We start from the raw sequence: 14538 nt of genomic DNA on the forward strand, positions 1-14538 counted from the left end.
CTATCTGTGGTTTTTCCTTATTTTATAAGTGATGAAGCAAAAGCTGAATAAAAGTATTTTTCTTTGAGTTTTTTTCCTAAAACAATTTCCTCCAGGGTTATACAGTCATATTTTGTTGTGCTGTGGCTAAACTATTCTAATTTTAATAGAAAGAATTAAAATAGTATTCTTTCTACCTTCGGAAATGGCAACAATCAGTTGATATATGCTTGATGAAAACTTTCTGTGCAGTGTTCACAGGCTAACAGATTTTCCATTTAAATATGTCCGAACAGGTAATGTGGGTATGTAACTTGTGCCGAAAACAACAAGAAATCCTCACAAAATCAGGAGCCTGGTTCTATAACAGTGGATCAAATGCACCACAGCAGCCTGACCAAGAAGGTATTAGAGCCCTGCGGAATGAAGAAGCACCTCAAGAGAAAAAAGCAAAACTGCAGGAGCATTCACCGTACCAAGGACCATCAGGTGACATATCCACACAAGCTCTGGACAAAAACAGATCTCAAGGGCTCACAAGACAGGACTCAATTAAGAATGGTTCAGGTGTAAAACATCAAGTAATAAGCGACACCACATCAGACAGGTAAGAAAGTATTTAATTTTTATACTGGTAAAATCTGCTGAATTTATGATATACATTTTATCTTCTTAAGTTTTATCTTATTTTTATTTGTAGTCTATAAAATAAATACTGTGTTTTTTTTAAGCAATCCTAAGAAGCACTAGCCAAGGAGTTATTATGTTCAGATGGTCATGGACAACGTCTGTTCTTCATTCCTTCTCATTAAAAAAACATGAAAACTGGCAGTAGCAGTGTGACAGAGCTTGTCCATGTTCTTGCAACTTTGTCAAATCATAGTTATTGCGCTGCACAGAATGTTACCATATTTCTTTCGTGGCCACTAACTTTATAGTAGAAATTTAGTAATCCAAAATAGGTCTCAAAAAGGCAGATTAATGAAAGATGGTGGCTGTTCAGATTACGGAATTAAAACAGCCGGTAGTACTTGTCGTATACAGTATAAAAGGTGGTGAAATCCTGTGTGATGACCAACTTGGGTATTTTCATAGTTTCTCAGTTTCTTGCTGTTAGTTATTTTCATTAGTATGACAACTTCTTTGCTGGTTTATCTCAGTGTTACTTGGCATTGGTTGAAATTGTGGCTATTTCACTGCTAATGTAGTAAGACTCAGTTTAGCCAGGGGCTGGAGCTGGAAATTCCTTCCCTTTTCCTGATGTGGTTGTACCAAAAGGCCCTCAACCTCTGCAACTACACTAAAGTAAAAACTGTTTCATTGAATAAATTTTATTTCTTTGTAAGCAAGACGAGACTAGAACTTTAAATATGGTGAGAAGTAAAGAAAGAGAGTGAGTGTTTCCATGGAAATTATACCCTCTCCCCCTGCAGACCTCCACCTGCCTTGGAATTAAGCAGCCAGATTATAGTATAACCTGTCAGCCTTCCTCTGCTGCCTAGCTAGCACCTCATCACAATCTTTGTTCTGCAAGCTTGAAACAAGTTAGACAACAATAGTATCTTTTACAGCTAATATAATTAAAATTGTTTTCCTTGACCCTCACCTCTTGTATTCCATCATATTTTATTTCCTATTCCTGGTCTTATTGGAGAACAATTCAGTGTAATGAATCTCACCCTTTTGAACTTACTCTGCCTGTTGCCCTTTGCTCTGATTTCAGATGATGGGTTCAGTACTCAGCTCTGCGTGCTCCTCAGTTGTATGCATGGTGTCTGAGAAATACAGCTGGCAGCTTAACTTGATGCTAAGGAGCAGGAGAGACTTACTCTATTGTGGTTCCTTGTTTTCCTTACTTTTGCCAGGAAAAGGGTATCATACATAATGTGATGATAAAAACCCCTTTCTTAAGCAATAATTTAACTCTGAAAATGTTTTTATATTACATGCATGCAGAAAGAGGGATATACAAATAGATATTCAATTCAGATATATAATAGGCATTTACACTAAGGAGATTTATATGATAAATGTGGACAGTACAAGGAAGCATTTACCAACAGGAAGAATGTAGACTTAGTGCCTGAAATCAGAACTATTCTGCTGATTGTGATCTCTTCTACTCAACATACAGTTTAAATCCAGATTGCTTTTTCAGTCATTATGCTCTTCCTGTTTTATTTGAATACTAATACTAGTACTCCCTAATTAACATATGTAAGTATGCTTAGAATATATTTATGACATATATTGCATGCTACTGAAGGTATGAGAGTCTTTTGAATAATTTTCTTCCCTAACGTTGCTCACATTATTGCTAGAGATAATGAAAAAAGACTCTTCCTTGATGTCTAATCAGTGTCTGATTGGTGAAATGGTGTTTTAGAGGAGAGTGTCAATGTGTCTGAGAGACTATCCCAGAATTCAAGGATGGGCATAGGCCTCAAGTTAGGACCTATATATGCTGTGATGCCATTGCTATTCTCAGCAAAAACACTAGAAAGGCTTACAATTTTATTACATTCGATCTCTGTTAAGAGCAGAAGGTAACATAGTATTATCTTTATGCTGAAGCAATGCATAGAATATATATGATAATTTGATACAATTTTAATATTAAATTTTATAAATTTATATTTGTTCTGGTTATTATTATTGATCAAGTTAAGAAAACTCCATTTGAAACTTGCATCAGTGGTCGAGCAACTATATATAACTTTTCCTCAAGGCTTCTGGCCTTTTGTCTTTTTTTCTGAATTCTTCATATTACCTTTTTTTTTGGTTAGCATTAACTGAAAGAAGAGCCAGTAGAGAAACATGTTATATGGGGGATTGTCATGACAGGTTTTTTTGTATTCTTTAAATCTGTGGAGAAATTTTTTAAAACATTTGCATCTTCCTTTGATGGTGCAGCAATCATTACTTAGTAGTTCTTTATATCAAGTATCATATCTTGGTCATTTGGAGACAAGTAGATCACAGAGTAAAGGGCAACATTCATTCCTTGGATCTCAAGAACATCAATGCTGTTACTGTCATTAGAATAATACTTGGTTTTTTCAAGCATTAGACTAGTATTTTGTTCCCTTGATGTATGCAACAGTCCCATTTGCAATCAATACATCCCAAACTGTTCAAACAGACAGCTACGTACTTCATTGTAGATCTTTGACTGATCTGAAATTTGTTGCCTTAGATAATTCTGGCATGATTTTAGATGGCACATTCTCCAGGGATGTTTTCCTTGTATTGGATCCATTACAGAGGCAAAGAGAAGTCAAAAACTATTCAGGAGCAAGTTATACTTACCACTAGCAAAATGATTTTCCATTATTATTTTTTTTCCTAGTTAATATCCAATATTTATAAGCTGCCTTACAGTGCTTTTACTGCTTTCTGTGTAGTAAACTCATGGAGAAGGCAGATGCAGCAGGCATGCCATTGGATTGCTTTCAGTAATTGACCATCTTATATTTGACATTTTTTTGAGGTAAGACTAGGATAATTTGTATTGCATAGAGATTTTATGCTGAGGGCAGATGAGATGTAACTATGTGTAGTGGTTTTCACAGGCTTAACTATGTGAGCAGAGAATGGATGCTGATGTAATATAATGCTAGACCTCCTGAAAACTGCCAAGTGATGTGAACCAAAGAAATGCAAAATACTGCTTTACATAATCCATAGACTCAGAAGGTCCATTCTTAGGTCTGCTGTGCACAGATGGTAGACCTATGGCTGTAGGCACTGTGCTTCTTTGGTTTGCACTGTCCAATTTCACATTATTCTAGATGATACAAAGGGTTCCTTTTTATTTTATTTTGAGCAAATACATTAAGGTACTTAATCTTCCCAAGACCTAGGCTATTTATCATTAAATATATTGTGTTTTCTTTGGAGCAGGAAAATTATTTGAATATACAGAATATTTTTTCAGTCATTTTGTAGCAGGCAATCAGCTTGTGAAATAATGGATTTCTTCATTCCAAAGCCTAAGCCAAAGTAAATGTTTATAATGTCCTAGTAAAATGTGTACAACATCCCAATAAGAAAAGCTGGGGAAGAGGGAACCTTAATGATAATACAAAGCTTTTTTGTGTTTCACTTTGTTTGCCCGAATTGTTAGATCTTTCGGTGGTGTTGCTATACTTGCGTTGTAAAATAATTTGTTTTCCTGCTTTTAGTAGGATCCATTGTAAAGCCATTTCAGTAATCTTCCACATATGAGTTCCGCATTTTGAACTCTGAATCTTTTGAGACATTCCAGAGGTGTTGCTTCACAAGCCTCCTTTCTAGATATGTGGCATTTCCCAATCCTTTTTAAGCAATAGGTATCTTGGAGTAGGAAACTAACCATGCGACTTCCCGGTGCAAGGTTATGATGACGTAACAATTTCTAATCGAATGCTTATCTGAAATGATCTTACATAGTTCAGGTAGATGTGAATGATAAAGTGTTTTGGTTTTGATAATTTTATATGAATGGAATTTTAAAATATCGACTTTGAATTTGTGATATTGATTTATTTGTGATGAAATACTGTGAGAAAGTTTGTTTACATGTTTCGTTAGTCCATTTATTATTGCTGAATCTATGAGAAGATGAGCCATGTCAAAATAAGAGAAATGGTTCTTGGTATCTGTAAGGATCACGATCTTACAGATTATGAAGCAAGAGTAACAGATAGAGCTGGCTGAACCCTTTTCAGATTAACTGTAAGGATATGAGATGAAATTATAAAAGCCAGAATGAAAGCAACAAATTGAGAGAGTGAGCAGCTGCAGAGTTGCACAACAGCAGCATTTATTTTCCAGGCCAGCAGACACAGATAAAATATATCCTCCTTCCCTCTTCCTCCCCTTCTCCTTTCAAAGATACTTATGTATTTTGGGAGTTTGTTTTGTCTCATGCTTTTTATCTCAGGAAAAAAGAGGATTTTAATGGTGGTTTCCGCACACTAGAGTGGATTTGGAGGATGCATTTTATTCTGAGTAAGAGCTGCAAACTGTTCAGGGCATTTGGGTCTGAAGATGCAGGTTTTTAACATATATTCTTTATGGAATGTGTACATGTTTTCCACTTACAAAGGTTTTATTCTTTTGCATTAGTAATGGCAGTAGAATGAAAGAGGTCCCCTGTGTCCCTTTGCTTCCGTTCTTGGAAGGAGTGCCTGTATGAGTTGGCAGTGTAGGCTCTGTCTTTTGGGACTGCAGTTGGGGATGTCAGGGTGTGACAAAATAAGAGGGAAGAGGAGGAGAGAGGAAAAAGCAGACATAAGCTAGCTGAGAAACACTAAAGAGCAGCATGAATTAAATAAATGAAAATATGTGTCCATCTGTTTCATGTTATATCTTTGTGAAATAGCTCTTCTTTAATTGCTGCATTATGAACAACTGACACTGAGAACATTACTGATGGTAGTTCAGTGCAACGTAAAATATGACAAGGTAATGTTGAAGAATCAGTGAATTACATTTATTTCTGAAAGACTGGAAACTGACTATTTCCCAAGATTATCACTATTTTTCTTCTGCAACACTGAGGACACAACACTGTAGCACAGCCTCTGATTATGATTGTTTCTATTTCTGAGCACCTGAGTTGCCAGATCTGGTGCCTTAAAAAACATACAACTTTTCCTTGGATCTGTGGAAATTAAGCATATTTGACATCAATCTCCAGTAGAATAGAGGCATTTTAATTTTTTTTTACTTATGTTTTTCTACCTGCTGACAACGTCTTTAATCTTTTTAGAATTCTTTATGTAAGAATTAACTTACATGAATTAATTCAAGTTATTGGCCACCCTGGTAGAAAAAACCCACAATTTTAGAGAAAGCATAATGATGTTCTTTAACTTCATGAATAAAACTAATACTTCATACAAGTATTTTTCAGGTTGAATTTAGAATTTTATGAAAATTCTTTCCCATGCATGACTGCAAAAAGCTGTCACTAAATTTCCTTGGTCCTATATTTGTGCATTAGTGGTACCCTGCAGTATTTTTAACATATTAACTGCAGATTTATATTTATGAGATTTGAACTGCATCCAAATAAAGTTTTATTTTCATCTTCCTGCTCCTATTCCAGCATTTTTCACCACTTTGGTTGTCAGTCCTTGGAGTTGTAAAGCAAAATCCATGTCAATCTTAAAACTGTAGTCTCAGTAGTTTTGCTTTTGTTTCTTGTGCTGTTTGTCTTTCATAATTCTTGAGGTAGTAATTTAGAAAAAACGAGTTAGTTTTTTTTTCACAGAAATCCTCTCTGAATTATTTAATTTCTGTATGTATAGGTTTAGGGATGCGGATCAACATTTCATGGCTAGTCCAGTTTTCAGGTAGAAACAAGCTATGCTTATCTGCTGCCTCAATCTGGAATGGCATGAAAAGGAAATTAATAGTAAGTATGGCCAGAGGAAGCAATAGAAATTTATGGGAAGGGAGCCAGAGAAAAAGCAGTATTTAATTATTGAAAACAACTACCTTGAGTCCAAGAAAGTCAGGAATCCTTCAGTACAGAAGTTTTAATGAAATATAAGTGTGACAAAGATTAAGCTGCACCTATTTATGAAGATGAGTAAGGATTTTGGTACTATCTGTAATGCCTACATGCAGAGTCTCTGTTAGAAGGTCCTGAATGGTACTGATATTGTTTATTAATAGCCCAGTCTACCTATAGTATGTTCTACCTGTTATTCATAGGTTGTGATGGTTTGTAGCATCTGCATTCTATACTAACTTCTGGGAAAGAAAGGCAGCCTTTTGTCTCCATTACCTTTGCAGAACTGTCTTCTGAGTAACTAAATTGCTTGTACAGTTTTGTTTGTCTCCTAATGTCAGTTTTGTGGGTCTCCCACTCACATGAATAGTAAAAATTCTAACAAAACGATGAGGATGTGCAGCCACACCATGACTTCAGTGTGATTTTTCTGAGATGGTCATTGCTTTCCTCCCTCCTGCCATGTCTATTTTCCCCAAAGTAGCAGAACAACCAATAAGCTAGCTGTTGTTACTTTTTTTCTGATGATGTTTTATTAAACACACTTTTTTTTTTTTTTTTGCCTTTTTTTGCTTAAAGCCAGCATTTATTTAGCTGTAGAATCTGTAGTGAGTAGCAATGGGACTCTGACCAGTGGTAGATGCAATTTAGAATCCTTTTTAGTTAGAGAAATCTAATCTGTTTTGAGAAGAGAGGAAAAGAGAACTTCCCTAACTGTAGCAGAGCTACCTTAATAAACAATCTAAAAGTGCTGTGTTTATTTTCAAAATTAAAGTGATTTAATTAAAAACATAACAAAATATAGAATTCCAGCTTTAAGTGACAACCTGGGCTTGTCTGCAATCATTCTCCACAGTGAGCAAATCTCATGTTGTTTTTAGGGAAATTAATTTTCACAATTTTCTGAAGAGTGCCTTTTCAAAAATAATTCCATTGCAACATGATGTTTGGATTTTGCTTGCTGTTACTGATTACTTGTTGTTTTGGTTTCTTGGTTGTCTTTTTTTCTTTTTTTTCTTTTTCCTTAATTATGCTTATTTGCTGCATACTGCTTACTGAAAACGAGCAGATAAAATTTTACTTTTCTCAGTCTTATGCAGAATGAGTTCAGGGAAGTCTTGATATTCAGTGCAGATATTTTATATGTTTGAAGCCAAATTTGGCCTTCCATTCCAGTGTTATGCTTCCACATATCACAGCTATGTCTTTAGTTGTGCTAAAAGACCATTAATAATCTAAATCTGTAAACACAGGTCTCAGATGTATCAGAACATTGAACATTTTTATTAAGAATTAGCTGTGGCTAACATTCATGAAATTAAATGTAGTTTTGCTTTTAGCTAAATTGACCCTGAAAGAAAGCGATACCAACAAAATTTGAGGGTAGCAGCATTTTCAATTTAATTTTTTAAGTTAGTGAGGCCTGTACTTTTCTGGGTTGAGCATGTCTTCTTAAAAGTGCTCTTTTGTTGACCTTGCACCAAAATGAATGTTAGAACTCACTGTTGTGTTCACAATCCTTAGTTGTGCTATGCTCTCTTTGGAGTTTAAGTTCTCTTCAGAAGTATAAATAACATTTTGTTTGAATTTCTTATTTTCAAAATTGTTGTGTAAAGGTGAATAAGTTACATCTATGAAGTGCAGCCAAGGGAAAGGGCTAACATTTAATAAAGGATTCAGTTTACTCAAGTTTGTAGTTTTCTGGCAGCAAAGTGGCTCTGGAATCTGCAGGAGGTAGTTCAATGAACGGCCTTTTATTTTCATAATTTTTGTCATACGTATATAGACTGAATTAAAATAAAAAATAAGAATGCATAATTGTTACTGGTACAAATTCTTTGGCTCTTTCTTTGTGTCTCTAAAAGTCACAAATGATAAAGCAATCACTTCTGTAGTGCTCTTTAGTTGTAATTTATCTTTTTACTTGGCAAGTTTAATGACTTTAGTAAATGTAGATCTATTCTATTAATTCAGATCAGAGGAAAAATATAACAAAACCAAAATGTTCAGGACTAAGGTGACTATATTTTAATAATTAAAAATTGCATTGTTAAGCAGTACCATTTTGTTTTCTACCTTGCCTTTAGCATGATTATTCTGTTTCTTTTTTTACCCCTTCTTCAAGCCAAATCCTTGTTTGTCCCTTTGTCTACTCTGAAATGTCTTCTATCTATCTATCTATCTATCTATCTATCTATCTATCTATCTATCTATCTATCTATATCTATCTATCTATCTATCTATCTATCTATCTATCTATCTATCTATCTATCTATCATCTATCTATCTATCTATCTATCTATCTATCTATCTATCTATCTATCTATCTATCTATCTATCATCTATCTATCTATCTATCTATCTATCTATCTATCTATCTATCTATCTATCTATTTTATTTGATTGGCTCATTTTCTTTTGTGTATCATAATTTCTTTCTCACTTCTGTGAGTTCTTACCAGACTCTGGCTAGACACTGAAGTGTTTTCAAAGATATACCCATGAAATACTTTCACTTAGAGACAGACGTATTTTTATTCTTTAACCCAGTTGTTTTTCTTTCCTGGAGCTCTAGCTCACCTCTCTTCCTCAATTTCCAGCAATTCTGCAACCATTCCTAAGTGCCCTTTCAGATTTGTGGTGAAATAAGTGGACACTTGTTTACCAAGCTTTGAGAAATCTGAATTTTGTGCCTCGCTGCATTTTTACTAACCAAAAGGAAGACAACCACAGACATTTTTAAGGCAACAGTTACCTGTTCCAGCAAACTAGTGCAGTACAATGTCATTTCAAGTTAAGCAGAAAATGTAGGTGACCTGAAGTCAGTGACTCTCTAAAGTGGAGTTTTAAAACTGCAGGTAATATCTATGTATGGTACACAGTGGGTCATGTATACACAACTTCTTTTGGCATCTTTACACTGTGCAGCGTTGTGCCCTGAAATCATAATAGAATGGCTTAGGTTGGGAGGGACCTTAAAGATCATCTAGTTCAAATTATGCCATATTTTTTCAGAAAGTGACATCAGAAAGTGCCCATTTCTGCAGCACAGGGCTTCTTGGAAATGCTATTAGGGACCTCAGTTAGTGTATCATCTTCACAGAATAGCAGAAGGTTAAGTTGCTCCAAACACAGTTTTCCCAATTTCTGATGCAGTGTTTTGTCAGCTTATATTAGATGCTTGAATGAGTCCCTAGATGTAGTTTATCTGCCAAATTACGCAGCTTTTAATGAGACGAACCATGAACTTTGCTGCAGAAAATTCGTTTTCTGTGGCAAAAAGAAAACAGCAAGCACAGCAGATCTTATGGTAATATTTTGATAGAAAGCAATGCATTTTATCTGAAAGATGTTTTATTCTAAAATGACTTTGTGAAAATCCTGGACTTTAAATTATAGACTTCCTTGCTGATCACTTGAAAAAAATAAAGAAAAAAATAGCCATCAAGGCAGATGAGATTAAAGCAGAATGCATCTGATTTGCTTTGTAATTCCAAATAAACTGGGAAGCTTCAGAGGGACATTGCATACTAAAGTTCCAAATCAGTGCACAAAACAATTTTTTTTTTTTTTTTCCCCCCAGAGTTAGATTAATTTTAATTAAATCTTGTTGACTCTGGCAGGGGGTGTTGGGCTGGCAAAAATGGACCTGACTCACTTTTGTATTTGTGCTCCAGTTAGAGCTGAAAAATATTTAAGCCAGAAAAGGAATTGATTCAACAATCTCACCTCTACAATACGTATAAAAAATTACAACTCAACAGTTAGTTAATCAATTTCACCTCCTCATGCTGAGGTAATTGTATTTTATTCCTACAATGGACATACAATGATTTATCTTCCTCTACCCTTCATTAACATGATTGTTACAAAGAAGAATTCTTGAAAGAAACCCAATTTAAATTGGCTTTGCTTTCCTTAAAAAACAATGTATATTTTGGGTGCTTCCCATGTCTCGTAGCTCAAGTAAATAGAATTATTAGAGAATTTATTTTCATTTAGAAAATATGTCTCAATATTTAAAGCAAGAAATTGGATCTTTGATTAAAGCGGAAAGCAAAAAAGAAATTAATTGATGCAAAGATTCTTTCCTAAAGGAGAATAAAAATTATAAAGACTCCATGAATTTGAGTGGGAAGGAAGAGAGGAAGATATGTCACTTAAACAATGTAAAAGGAAGAAATATTTTGTAGATGAGACACATTTAAAACAAACTAGGGAGCTCTGGGTATTAAGTCCAGAACTAGCATTGTCTCACCTTGTCCTCCTCAGCAATTTGGTTTGGATGATGATAGACTACATTGCAGTAATGACTGATGTACTAATGTAGATCAGAACCATTCGTTCTTGCCTACTTTGCTTCTCCTTCAAGCAATTGAGGGAGTTTATAAGAATGCATGTGTCCCATTTGTAGATACTCACAAAAGCTGTCAGTTATTTTCAGAGTTAAGCCCAGTGAAGCTAACTAAACCAGATTTCCCTCAAGACAGACATTTTAAATTTCATGCTCTATGTGGCATATGGGTACTTCTTTTGGAAGCATTTTTTTCTCTCTGAAAATTAGATTTTTTGAGAAATTTATACTGAGGTATATCACCAAGAATCATGAAGCCTTACGGTTATGCTACAATCAATTATGAAATTAACCCTAACCCCCTCTGCAAGGTTTTTAATGTAATGGCCAGCACTGCTTTTACCTTCACTAGCATCAAACTCCAGTATTAAATAGAAATCTTTCCAAAGTAAAGTATTAACGCTGCCTTCAGGCTTATAAAACCCATACTCCATGGCACTGTCAAAGGAAATGAATTCCAGAGATGTGTGATCATCAGGAAAATATTCTTCTGGTATTCCAATCAGCTGAAGATAGGAGCAACCCAGGAGACCATAAATCTTATAATGACATGAAAGGAAGATAAATTAGTCTTTTTGAACTTGTTCCCAAGATATGGAAGGCTCCAGCTTTTATCCAGTGTACTGAACAGCAGAAATTAATAAATGATCCAGTGCATAGATGCGTTCTCTTAGCTACTGTTTCACAAAATGAAAAGGCTAATCTTAATCTTACTGTCAATTGGAGAATGAGCTATATTCTAGTTTGCACATATTTTCACCTTTGTTTCCGTCACAGATCACCTGGATACATTGACTCTCAGCACAAGTTTGGAGGCCTTTTAATGTCCAAATAAGTAATCTGAGAGTAGAGATACTTCAATAAATCTCTTAAGATGTTTTCCAGGTGACTAACAGGAATTTGTAAAATTAATTATACTCCCAAGTTCAAAGGGAATGAGAACCCTTTTCTGCAATGTATAATCACTATGGACGAATGTAACTGTTACTTTCTTTACATAATAAGGAGCTTTAAGCTCAGCCTGCTCACCCAAACACGTTTGTTTAAAGGATCTCATCCAAGGAGCATGATAACTGTATTTCACAAAGAGAACATTACCTCTACCTGAGTGTGTAGAAATCATTACTGTGCTGGGTGCATTTACATTGTTGGAAATCATCAGTGGATTGTTGTAGGATTTAATTTTTGCTGTCTGCTTTTTGCTAATCATGTTCTCTCTTAAATTGGTATAATTTGGAGAATAAGAAATGTAAGTACAAACTGCCTTGTGAGCACTGAGGAAATCAACCTTCACCTTGAATGCATCATCCTGAGGCAGAGAGGAAAGACAGATGTCTGAAAACTGTTAGTGCATGTTTTTTATGTTATTAATAATGGATCCGAATTTTTAGTAATATTTTAAATCACTTTTTTTTTTTTTTAAGTGACATGATCACTTTTGATAAAAGAATAGAAATCTCGTGTAGCAGATGAAGTTTTCAGTGTATTGTTTCAAAAATCAATCAAATCTCTGTTCTAGGCCAGCACTTCTTGACTAGTGAGACACATCTCATTGGTGAACCATCCAGAACTGTAAATGAGGCATAAAGCAGGATTCATGTACTGTAATGAGGTGCAAAGAAGTATCAATTGATTGTGAGTCAGCTGAAGGTAAAATTGGTTGAAATACATGGCTCTAAAACAAGCCCTCTCCAGGTGCAGCATCTACTGTGTGTTGAGGCTGCTGTATCAGTGTGTATTACACGTACTCCTCTGTTTCTTCAACCACACTATAACAATTTTCTGTTCCTGTCAGGTAATGCAGCTATTCCTTTAGGCGGAGAAATGAAGTCTCAGTTAGACCTTTTCTAACTCTGACTGCCCAATTCTTCCGTCCTAGTGTTATTCCTTTATTACTTTAAAAAATATTGTTTATGTATTTTATATCACATGTATGAACAGGCACAAATGTACCTATTAATACTAAAAGCTTAGGATGTATAGCCATTTGAGTAAACTGCCAGACACCCTGAGGAAAGTGGAGATCTCATTCTATGACATAGGACTTACAGACATTATTTTGTGGAGAAAAAAAGATGCATTTCTCCTGTAGGAATCCTACCAGTCCTGCAGCCATGAAATTAGATTAGCAGTATGTATGAATTATTTTAGTACAAACTAGAATTATGGTCTTGCAGGTTGAAGAAGTAATCTCTACATTTATTAGACAGACAGGTTGTTTTTTGTTTCCCAACAGCAATTTCTGCCCCAACAGCTTTTTAGGTAAATTATGTCTTAATTCAGGGCAGTGGGTTAAAAAATGTTCACAACCCTAGATTTTAGGCCTTCTTTTTTAATATGGGAGACATACTATCAGTGGGAATTTTGCTAGAAAACATGCAGATCCATAAAATGCTTGGATTATATGCTGAGACAATGTACTGGTAGGAAAAAGGGACAGAGAATGCACCTGGATTTTTTTCTAACATGGTGCAGAACACAGCCAAGACAGGAACTGGGAACTGTACTCAGATCCAGCAATAGAAATGCAGTCACAGGGTTATATTCATTCCTCCTAAACAAGTACTTAGATAACCATAAGAACACTTCATTAAACCTATTTTCGGGCACTCATGCAATTTTTGGTCACATGAATATTTTTTTACATGCTCCTTTTTCTGTCTGTTGATTATACAGGAAGAACAAGAGGGCTAGGCTTCAACACTATGCACCTCAGTAATCTGTATTTAAATGGAATAAATCTGGGATTCTGTGTTAATGACTTCAGATAACAATTCACACAATATAAATTCAACCTCTGAATTTCCCAAATTTGATAACGTCTTCATTTTTAAGCATAGAGTTCTCTACGCAAGGAATACTTAGAAATGCTTGGATCTGGCAAGTGTGGAAGGAACTAGCCATTGGAACTTTCTTGAGGACCATAGGTAGGCAACAACGTATTTTAAAAACTAGTGTGCAGAGTTGTTTTTGTGAACATGTTATGTAGCACATAATATTACTATCAAAATAGCAAAATCTGAAGTGCCTTATTCTACTTGTGCTGGAAAACCCTCTCAAACTAAATGCTACACCATTTCATGTTTTTAATTCACAAGATGCAAGTTGTGCTTTCTCTCTATTTTGTGGTGTTCCTCAGCAATAGAAGCTTTTTGTTTCACCATGCAAGTTTACCTTGTGCAATATTCAGAGGGTGAGTAGAAAAAAGATGAGAAATAATTAAAATTAAACATTTAATTGTAGTAATTTTTAACTATTTTGAGCCTTGTCATATTTAAATAAAGTTTTTCACATTGCCTTTCAACTAATGGATTAAAGAGAATTCTGCAAAGAGGTTTGAAAATCAATAAACTATGTTGAGCTAAGGAAGTTAACCAATAAGTCAAAGTTATTCATGTTAAGGATAACTTAAAAATAACTATATTGGGAGGTAAACCTGCTTCTGAGGCATACCTACTGATTCATTTCAAGAAATAGTACTCTTGTGGCATAGTCTATCACCATTAACAACAAAAGCATTTTAAATTATAATTTTCATATTTCCCATGTCCAACTGATTTATTTTCCTCTGTCTTACTCATCTTAAAATGTGCAGTTTGTATGGTCAGTGCCAGTTTTTGTATGTGTCCATATTAGGCCTAACAGCAGGATTTCTCAAGGGAACATATGGCACATTTCCTACTATCCGCATGCGGAGCAGAAT

At 34.9% G+C, this 14538-nt stretch overlaps 1 protein-coding gene across 41 annotated transcripts in view; it reads left to right on the forward strand.

The window, feature by feature from the left end:
- Window positions 1-14538, forward strand: part of RIMS2 (regulating synaptic membrane exocytosis 2) — a 470125-nt gene that overhangs the window by 128137 nt on the left and 327450 nt on the right. For all 41 annotated transcript variants that reach the window (XM_051611522.1, XM_051611538.1, XM_051611532.1 and 38 more), the window contains one exon: window positions 276-586. In XM_051611522.1, coding sequence (XP_051467482.1) covers window positions 276-586 — 311 coding nt within the window. The remainder of the gene's footprint in view (window positions 1-275; window positions 587-14538) is intronic.

The sequence above is a fragment of the Apus apus genome, chromosome 2 (genome assembly GCF_020740795.1).
Source record: "Apus apus isolate bApuApu2 chromosome 2, bApuApu2.pri.cur, whole genome shotgun sequence".
Lineage (NCBI taxonomy): Eukaryota > Metazoa > Chordata > Aves > Apodiformes > Apodidae > Apus > Apus apus.